General features: G+C 35.8%; 1 protein-coding gene across 1 annotated transcript; it reads right to left on the bottom strand.

Moving 5' to 3' along the window:
• Positions 1-8,436: 8,436 nt before the first annotated feature.
• On the bottom strand, positions 8,437-10,515 carry LOC138321264 (immediate early response gene 5-like protein). The gene is given in 2 exon segments (XM_069264812.1): positions 8,437-9,817; positions 9,820-10,515. Coding segments are annotated over 2 exon segments (1,047 nt in total). The 5' UTR covers positions 10,390-10,515; the 3' UTR covers positions 8,437-9,340.
• Between the last annotated feature and the right edge of the window lie 254 nt (positions 10,516-10,769).

Here is a 10,769-nt window from a genome sequence, read left to right as displayed (position 1 = left end):
ACTCAATTATACATTGTACTGATGCTTCCTGTTTATACAATTCATGACTGATGTTATCAATATCCTAAAGTTTTCAAAATCTTAGATTAACATATCCTAAAATATTAACACAGTCAGAGACAGAATTCATATGATATTGAATCATATCTTCATTCATAAATTTTTCACATTTTTAATTGACAAGAAAGAGACGAGTGATTAATATAAATTATCTGTTACTATATAATTAAATTAATACATACATATAGATTTGGTGTAGCGATACATATCAATTTACATTATCAATCATTAAGTGCATTTTATTGAATATTACATTGTCATAGTCAACTGACATAAATCTTCATTTTGAGTACAACATGAGTAATATAACATCCCGCTCTATTATTCATTTAATTCATTGAAAAATTCCATCGTCCTAGGTAATGATATGGATGGATGTGAAGAGATCGACGAGTATCCTCGATACTCCATGGGTTTACTAATCACTGACGTATGTAAAGGGGATTTAAGGTCTCGGTGGTCGATACATGATATAGTTTAAAATTTGCAATAAAACGTCGAGGTATGATAGGAACAATACTCCTTTCATAAGTGGATTGAAGGATAGGGATATTCTACATCGGGGATCACAAAAAGTTGCAAAACCCTCGGCAAGCCTCGAGTTATTACTACGTTGGTCGGGTAGAATATCCCTATCCTTCATATTGTATGAAAAGTCTTATATTTTCACGTTTTATTTTACATGTGTAATATATATAGTGTCTAAGTAAATCATTGGCTGGACATGTCCTTACATTTGAATTTTAGTATTACTTTTATGAAATGTTTTTACATGTAGGTTGTAAGCTGTTTTGACACTTTTTTTGAATCTATTTTAAACCCGTGAGTATTTAACATCGACTACATAATATTTTAAGAATACTGTAATTGAGTTATTTATACAGTACACATATATATGTATTGATTGATTTGGATTGATTGATTGATGATAATTGATTGAATGATTGATTGATTGATTATTGAATCATTAATGATTCATTTGAATGATTGATATTGATTCTTGATCGTTTATTGATTGATTGTACATAAACTATCACTAAGGACGTTTTAGACGTTACAAAATGAGTGTGATTGATATGATTTCATTCTCATCCGTAAACGAAGATTGACTATTCATTGTCCCATGAAATTGTCCAAAATGACGCCATGTATTGTAATGTCCATTGTCATTACGGCCTAATGAGATGTTATGGATGATTTGACCAAATGAAGAGATCACGGTATCCTCGATACTCCATGGGTTACAGTATTCACTGACAGTTATGTAAAGGGGTATAGGTCCCTATAATCCATGTCGATAGAAACACTTTCAAAATGGCGGGATACTTATATTTCAGACAAGTCAAAAATGAGCAATGTCAAGGGTAATAATCTCCGATAGAACATTATTCCACCTATAAGGTATAAACGGAATTAAAACCATCAGTATTACTCTTTTCGGGAACAATCCATTATGAACATAAGTTTTTGATATCTAACAGGATAGGGATATTTATACATTGTATAAAATTCGGGATCACAAAATTGCAATATCTTATACCCTCGGCAAGCCTCGAGTTTACTACGTTTTTTTGACCCTCGGGTAGAATATATATCCTATCCTTCATATCCACGTAAAAGCATAACAGATTGATTGATACCTTAATCTATCTAGATTTTGACCTCGATTAACATTATCCTTATTTATAATACTACTTAATACGTTTTATTGTTTATTACATGTGTATATATATAGTGTCTAAGTAAGCCATCATTGGCTGGACATTGTCTACTTACATTTGAATGTAGTATTACTTTTTAATGAAATGTTTTTACATGTACCATGGTATGTGGGTAAGTATCTTACATTCAGAACTAAAAAACACTTTTTTATAAAAAACAATTGAATTGAATCTAATTTTAGAACCCGTGAGTACTGTTAACATCGACTTGACATAATATTTTAAGAATGACTGTAAATATATTTATTTATTTATACTTTTATGAAGTATTTGAACTGTTGCACAATATTATATGTTAACATTGATTGATTGATTGATTGACTGATTGATTGATTGATTGATTGATTGATTGATTGATTGATTGATTGATTGATTGATTGATTGATTGATTGATTGATTGATTGATTGATTGATTGATTGATTGATTGATTGATTGATTGATGTACTTGAAACTTTATCACTAAGGACGTGACCAATCACTTTAGACGGACAATTACTTACGAAATCATAAAATTTATGTGTACGTTCGTAGCCATCTGAAGGCTAGTAATTTCACTTCTCATCCGTAACGAGATTGACCAGATAATGTATGAAAACCTACCGTTAGAAGTTCATTGTCCCATGAAATCCAAAATGACGCAATGTATTGTAATGTCCATTGTTGTCAACCCTACGGCCTATAGATAGTTACCACGTATTACGATATCAAATGTTGTTGACCATATACATGTATATGGGTATACATACAAAAATGTATACCATTACATCATTAACATAATACATTACCGTATAAATCAAATTTGAATGAATCAGAAATTAAATTTCGGAGATATTGTAGGTATTGCGGATCCGTATCGTTATGAAATACAGTATATGATCTTATGAAATGGGACAAAGGAACGTTCTTTATAGGTAACGAAACACCGATTGACTCCCAATATCTCCTAGGCGGATCAATTCGTTACACGTTACACATCCGCGATGCTACTAGATTTTCAGTAAGTCAAAACAGTCGCCAGGCTTAGGTATATGTCCAATTTAGGGTAGGAGAACCTTTGTCCTTATATATTTCACCACATTATACCATTTTAAACTCTTCGATCACGAACCGTAGTTGTTAGGAAGTTCAGTACCAGTAGGTTCACGTCATCAAGTAAAACATGCTATTTATAGATTTAATAAAGGTGAACCCATCAATATGTTTACCTGAAGTTTGTTGTTATCAACAACTCACAGTGGAAGTGGTGTGATTTATAGGATAAAAGACGGAATAACCGTTAATATTAATAAAGATCTTAAATATAAATCAATAAATAGGAGATGCGTTATTACGTCCTGGAAACACAATTAAAATAAAATCAAATACTAATTTATATGGTCTTATATATTTTGATGAAAAAAATAGACAAAGATCAATGAATAAATAATAAGTTAAAAGATAAATAAAGAAATGAATTAATTGATTAGATAAATAGACTAAATTCTTATTATTTATATGTAGTCATTATTTGTTTGCATTTAGCAGATATTTAGATTTAGTAAAATACATGGTAATAATAGTGTTGTGTAAAATGCCTAGTTTTACAGTTATGTCAACGACTATCAGTTGTGTAGTATTTGGGCACGTGCTCATATGATTTAATGATTAACAGATTTTATGTTGATACACTATAGTAATGATAGTCATAATATACTAAGTTACTTTTGCTCTCCTGTATCCCTGACAGAAAGGAAGTTCCGGGAATTGAAAGCCGTCGTTAATTAGTAAGTATTTTTTCAAAGCTCAACCAGGATGTAGAGGTGGTTTAAAATGGTCCATGTAATTATGATTTACGGAAAGCTTTCACGATGTGGAGAACATTTTGACATTCTAGAAATTGAAAAAATGAAATTTAAAACTGCCAACAAAATGTATTGTTTTTGCTTTTTTTACACCAGAAGACCTCTTCCTCTGGGTGGCGGAGTTTCGAATCCCATGTTTGGCTCATTTGGCCGGGCTACTGGATTAACTGGTCGTTTGGCTTGTTTCTCCGGGTACTCTGGCATTTCCTCCAACCAACAAACCTGACACATCAATTGAATGACCTTTAGATTGGTTAATAGGACCAAATAATCAATAAGAATTCTTGGTACCATGAACATGTATATAATTTAACATTTTCCAGATCGATTACATTTCTTCGTCATTCTGGCAGACAAGATCGCAAATAATTTAAATAAAATACAAATACACATAATATCAAAAGAGGTGAGACAGCAATCGTGTATTATTATTAGGGTGTTATTTCCATCCAGAAATACACGGACGTTTTCAGAAGAACTCTAACCACAGGTTTACGACGCGCAAATAATATTATACTAAAAATTACTGTGTAGTATATATATTATGTTGTTTTTTTAGCGTTACGTAAACCTGTGCTCTAATCATCGATCACGTTCTCTGCATTATCACATGAGCTGATCAATTAGAAGAATAAGATTAACAAAAGCGCCGTTTTTATACTTTAAAAAATAGGAACGTGTGGAAAATATCTATAAGCCGACATATATTCAGTTTCCAATCTGCTCTGAAAATATCAAAATTAAAATAACATTTCTCAAAATAGCAGACCGTGTAGTTTCTTTCTCAATAACAGCTGTGCAGTGGGTCATGGTGTTTAAATCTTTTTCCTTGAACCATGGATAACTTTCTTTCAATATCTCAACTCAAGGATCGTAGTAGTGAAAGAGGCCTGACGTTTTGGTATAAGTTACCGAAACCAGCGCTTTGCAATTACCATGGGCTACCCGTAGGTCGAAGTCTTTTCTGTGGGTACTTGGCGCCATTCCTCAATTTCCAAAACCGCGTACTTCATAAATTGGCTCCTGTTATTTTGCAATATTGCATCTTCTAGTAGACTTCTGCAATATTTCGAAGATTCTCCGTTCCATTTTATTACCTACAAGCCCTTCAGCTCTGTGTATCGCGAGTTGGAATTCCATGTGTGGCAGTTAAGACTGAGGTACTTACCACTGGTTTTCTCTCCGGTAACTCAGGCTTTCCTCTTACCATATCTTAAACCTTTCTGATGGCTGTAAGTGTACGTTAAAGATGCTCCGCCGCTGACAAATGGTAATTTTTTAGTAGTCAAAAAACAGGAGCAGACGATTTTAAGTATTTTTCTACAGTTTACAAAAGTTACTTACTTTACACCATTACCACCATTGAATAAGTTGGAGCTTCTAAAAAATAATTAATAGCATCCAGAAAAAATCCGTGGTACTATATCTTTTATGGAATGAAGTGATGACTGTGCGCATGCACCAAAGGCGAAATAAAATATTATTTTATATTATTTTTTTGTGTTAATTAGGCCATATATATATACACAATTAAACACCAATTATTGTTCAAATGATGAATATCATTTATGCTCTGTCGGCGGGTGGAACATCTAAAACCAAACCAAACCAAACCAAATTAACTACGGTAACTCTGTCTATAAAAAGATCGTCCAAGGGACAGGATATTGTCGGTAACACCTGCGATATAATTTACATATTATTGCCTGGATTACCGAGGATGGTGACAGAGGAAATTTTCTTTATAGACAGGTTGAATTGTATTCAAATTGACCCCAAGAGAAAATGGTATCATTAAGTAGGCAGTCCTTAATACAGAGGCGGATCGCTAAGACAGGTTTTTTCTGTATATATCAACTTTGGCTAGCTTCTCGTATCCATGGGCAACCTCCCGGGCTTCACATTCATTAATAAAACGTAGCCATGCCAGTGGTATGGTAGCCAAAAGTTGGACAATTTGGTACCGCTGACCAGAGGCTATCCTCATAAATAATCTATAATCATTTGCATGTCGGACATAAATAGAAACAATATACCTGCGGAGATATATCCTGATTCTGTTTGCCAATCAGGTAGGATAGCATAGGTATTTAATTGTACATTATATAGGTGCGGAAATTGATTTTTTGCTTCCTCGAAGTAGATCGAAATCAATTTCACGACGACAGATGGGTGTAATTCATATAATGCTATAATGTACATATTAAATATAATTCATGTGTGCGGGACGATGTTTTATTATCGTGTAGGCGAAAGACACCAATCCCCAGCTCACGACACAAACAGGAAATACAGACAAAATGACCAATCCCGCGGCAATCCTTGTACTTACGGAGGCTGAATGTGTCTCCTTCCCTAGATTGTTACTGTTACATGGACGTGTGAAGCAGCTTTGGACAAAATGATGCGGATGCTGACAGTTCGGACTTCCTCCTCATCCTCGATACTACTCCAGGGTTTACTATCAACATAATGACCCATGTAAATATTGACGATTAGAGTCCCGAGTTTCTCTTCATCCTGAATCCAGATTTTAAAAGGACACTTATAGTATGTCCGAATTTCCCCCTTTCCTTGGTGGCAAGCTTCGGACATAAGTCAATGACCGTTATAGCATGGATTTCCTTTGACCCCGATACCACACTTGGACATATCGATTATATTATTAAGCTGACAGCCTCGATATAGATATGGTCGTTTGAATACCATTGGGATCCTTACATTAGGCTTTGGAATATGATATCGTATACTCGATATTCCAGGGGATTCTATCACTGTCGTATTATCCACATAACGAAAGAGATGTTAAAACTCTGGTCAATTATTGATATTGCAGAGGGTAATGATACAGATGCTAACGGTTAAGCTAAGGATTATTGTCCGACTTTCAGCATACGTGTACCAAGTTAGCGAGCTTTACTTAACTCACTCACCTCTACAATTTCATAATTGGACTGGTCTTGTCTTTGATTAAGAACCTAAATGTGTAGGGGTGAAGGAGTTAGAATATGCAAATGTACTTAAGAAAGATACAAGTATATTACTAAGTTGTGATCCTGCGTATCTCGTGTCCGTATGAACTGACACTCATTAGTTCATAAATTGAATGTAAATTGCTTGAGAGAAGCTTAAATAGAGCACTATAAGGCTGTCGATTATAACCTTATTTAATATTTAGGTTAGAGGTCATACGAGGACAATTAGGGTTGGGACAGAGTGGTATATATTCCTCCTAACTGACAGATCGGGAGCACCCCTCCTTAGATTTACAAGGAAGTTAATCTTGTTGATTAAGACTATGTATATATATATATGTGTGTGTGTGTAAGAAAGCGTCGCATTGTGTCTAGAAGATTGTAATCACCATTGTAAACATAATGACACGTATGATACATATCTAAATAGGAACTATGAAGCGTATACACTAACATCCTGGTCATTTCTTAGGAGAACATTCTGTCCGTATTCTGTGAAGCCTCGTGTCAGATCTCGGTGGACTGCCGAATAAAAACCAAATCCAATAGCTAGGTTCATGCCTGAATTCAATAAAGTATAAACCATTGAGAATAGGTACGGTCTGTCCTGTTGCGGTTTCACAACCTTTGGTTGAGCATACACCTGTCTCCTGTTACTAATCGTTCGCTAAATAATAGTCACCAATTACTACAAGCAGATTTCGACCCAAACACGATGTTTAGTTGGAATTGTCTAAATTTAGATTTTAAATATAGTGGGTTGTCCACCCAATTCGATGGCGTCACTATGTGGTGTCATGTAGGCGATAAACTCAGGACCATATGTTGGCAGATTGCACCTACAAACCCCTTTGATCGGCTAGTAAGGAGTCCGTGTATATACATTACTGAGCATTACCGATAACGTTATCACTCCAGCCATTCCAGGAATATTTTACACGTGTGTAGTACATGTTACCTTGCATGTACACATAATTGTTACGAAAGAATTCATCCTATTGTGAAAAGTATTTCACATCTCTGAATTACATCATACAATGACGTCTAACGTCTGCAGATAATACTCAGGAAGCTAACAGATGCTAATCAGGATTGGCTTAGCTTTCTCTCGTTTACATATTTATTTTACATCGGTTACACATTAGCTACATAACACAATGAAACCTAGTCAATCGCAAATTTCTATGTTAATTCAAGAATTTTTCCTATGTCACTGGTTATAACTAGGAAATCAATTTTTCCTGATAACATAAAACATTCTCTTTAGACTAGAGGAAAACCAATCTAGCCGATACCAATCTCTCAGAAGTGTTTTTTTTTTCGGATAAAACATCTTCCGGGGTCATAATTATACAATTGCTTTGTTTTCATCCTGAACGTGACGTCACTGGACATCATTAGTTTTCAGCGTACAGCACAATCTCTTTGATGCAGTCGGTTTCCGAGTTTTTTTATTTGTATATTTCTGGTTATTTTCTCCAGATTTTCTTATCACATTATATTATTTCTTCCGACACCCATCAACCCCACATCTTTTGTTTGCTGACGTCATCGGGGCGTTTGGCGTCATGGTATCGCGTACTGAAGCAGAGTCTGATCAGTCTACTGGTGTACAAATTTAAAGCACATGCGTCATACCGGGGTCAAATCCTAAGTGTATCAGAGCGTAATAAAGAAATCTGAAATCATACCGGGGTCAAATCCTTAAATGACATTTTCATTATGCCATTGTTCATATTTGTTTTGCATAACACGCTCCAAACAAAATGTTGTTATTTTCCAAACACAAATTAATATACTAAATAATCCGTTCATTAAATATAACACAAAGAATAAAATAAATTTTAATATTTTTTAATGTTTATTTTCTTCGTTTTTTTGTGTATTAAATATCAGCATCGCTGTTTTGACATAAATATTAAATAATTCGATCTCTCTCAGCCAAATCATATATGCAAGACTCTCTCAATTCATTCATCGGCATATAACACACGTACACCATTTACACACATGTATACGCAGCTTTTGTTCACCACCCACACACAGATGTAAACACCACATCCGGTCCAGTCAATAAATAGCACTCCCAAAGTCGCGGTAGGGTTACCTAGTACACATGTTCTCAGTCAGTGTGTACGTTGTACACATAACCTCACACATACGCTCACGGTGCTTAACATTAATTGGATTAATTGGTCATCAAATTAATTTTGAATTCATAATGTTGTCATGATTTAAATAGAATTGAAACAATGATGTCAAAAGTAACGAACCAAAAAGATCAATTTACGTTCGAATTGATTCTTAAAATGCTTACAGTGGATACATCCTGTTTGTATTGAATGGCGATTTGGACATGTGCCCAAGAGACACCGTTCATAAACAAGAGTTCAAGTTGGACGGATCCTTTGTAATGTGACCTTAAAATTCTAACAAACATGAGATCAATGACGTCACAGCCTGTTTTTCCAATTAATTCTGAAATAGACCCAGCACGCGGCTCGTGACCTATGTCAACTTTATGTATAAATCCCTGATTACGCAACTAATCATGTGTTCATTTAATGAACATATTTGACAAATTGATTATATCAATAGTTAAACTTTGTTTACTTCGTTTTTTCTTCTTCAAAAAGCACAAAGTCAACACACTGGCCATATGGTCTTACTAAAAGTTCCGTTATCCAATTAGTTCACAGTCTAATTAAATGCGGAAAATCACAGTTAACAGTTCACGGTCCGCTACACAGCAATAGCCGTTGGCATGGGAACCGAGTCGACCTTTGTTGAATCGATCACCTGCGTACTACAGCTGTCCAACACTGAAAATTTGTGTCCGTGCACATTGTTATAATACGTGACAGTGTCCAATCGATCTTTCCCATTGTCGTTGTTATTGCAGTCAACTTGTTCAACATTGTCCGATAAATTCTTTTCACAAAGACCACCGAATCCTGTGTTGAAAATTGTGACGAGATTTGTTATTTGAATGGATTCTGGTTGTAAATTCTGTACTACACTGTGTAAATTGTCTTGTTGTTGTTGTAACCTGTCCTCTCCCCGGGACTCCCTCGGGAGGTCCGGGAGGAACACATTATCCGAGTCTGTTGCGTCATCGCTGGTATCGATGACCCGTTCGATACGAGGTCGTTTGACGCCCTCGTGTTCTTCATCCGTTGTTGAGTCCGTGCTGAAACGCCTACGTTTTACGCACCCCACACACATGACTGGCTGTTGACGTAAGCAGCTGTGACCTTTGTCTGTTCCGTACATTGACTTATCGGGGTCACGGGATTGTTGCTCGCACAAACGGTTATCAAACTACACGATTTCTTTACATCCGAAGATTTAGATTTTGAGCATGATAAATCTTGAGACAGTTTTTGGTCACTATTGTCATTTGATTCAGTCCTAAGGCGTTTTGGTGGTGAATTTTCTTTGTTCTGATAGCGATACGCTTCACCGCTCTGCTCTGTTTCCTCGTGTGACCTCTTGGTCGCGTCACGGCTGGCTCGTACAACCACGCTAGTAGTATTTGTGCTACATGGAGAAGTATTATTTGTACTTATCTGAGTGGCTGGCGGTGAAGATTCCACGGGTTTAGATTCCGCCTGAGCTTTTCTGTTCAACAACATAGTTTGTAAATTGTCCATCATGTAAGCCGTCCTGGCCTTGTGAAGCACACATGCCACGAGTAAGTTTTTATGTAAGTTTATACCACCTCGCTGGGAACGCGAGGCCTGTATTTTTCCTAAGGACACAGTGATCAGCCTCTGTGCTTCTGTATTCATGGTGATTTGTTGTAAAATTCCTGTAATTGTGTTGTATAACGGTAAACAATGTAAACAACACTATAATGTCCAAGCGTGCTCTCGGCTCTTAGTTCTCCTATCTAATGACTTGGTTTCTTTGTAACAGACCGTTTTGATATGCGTGACGACTCAGTCTGAGACGCAAGCCAATCAGATTCTAGCATCTGGTCTGACGTCAGTGTGAGAACAAGAAATACCCAATGAAAACCCAGAGCTTTAACTGGGACAAAAATTTCCCCGACACAATATGTTCTAAAAATAACTTGACCCGCCAAATAAAGGAAAACACAGCCTGTCGTCATAGCATCATACTATAGTTCATTCACATGGTCTGAGTCATGACGCGTGTGAGTGTATGG

Source organism: Argopecten irradians, chromosome 4 (genome assembly GCF_041381155.1).
Source record: "Argopecten irradians isolate NY chromosome 4, Ai_NY, whole genome shotgun sequence".
NCBI classification, from domain to species: Eukaryota; Metazoa; Mollusca; class Bivalvia; order Pectinida; family Pectinidae; genus Argopecten; species Argopecten irradians.
Note: the sequence above shows the minus strand (reverse complement) of the source record. Positions and strands in the feature narration are given on the sequence as shown.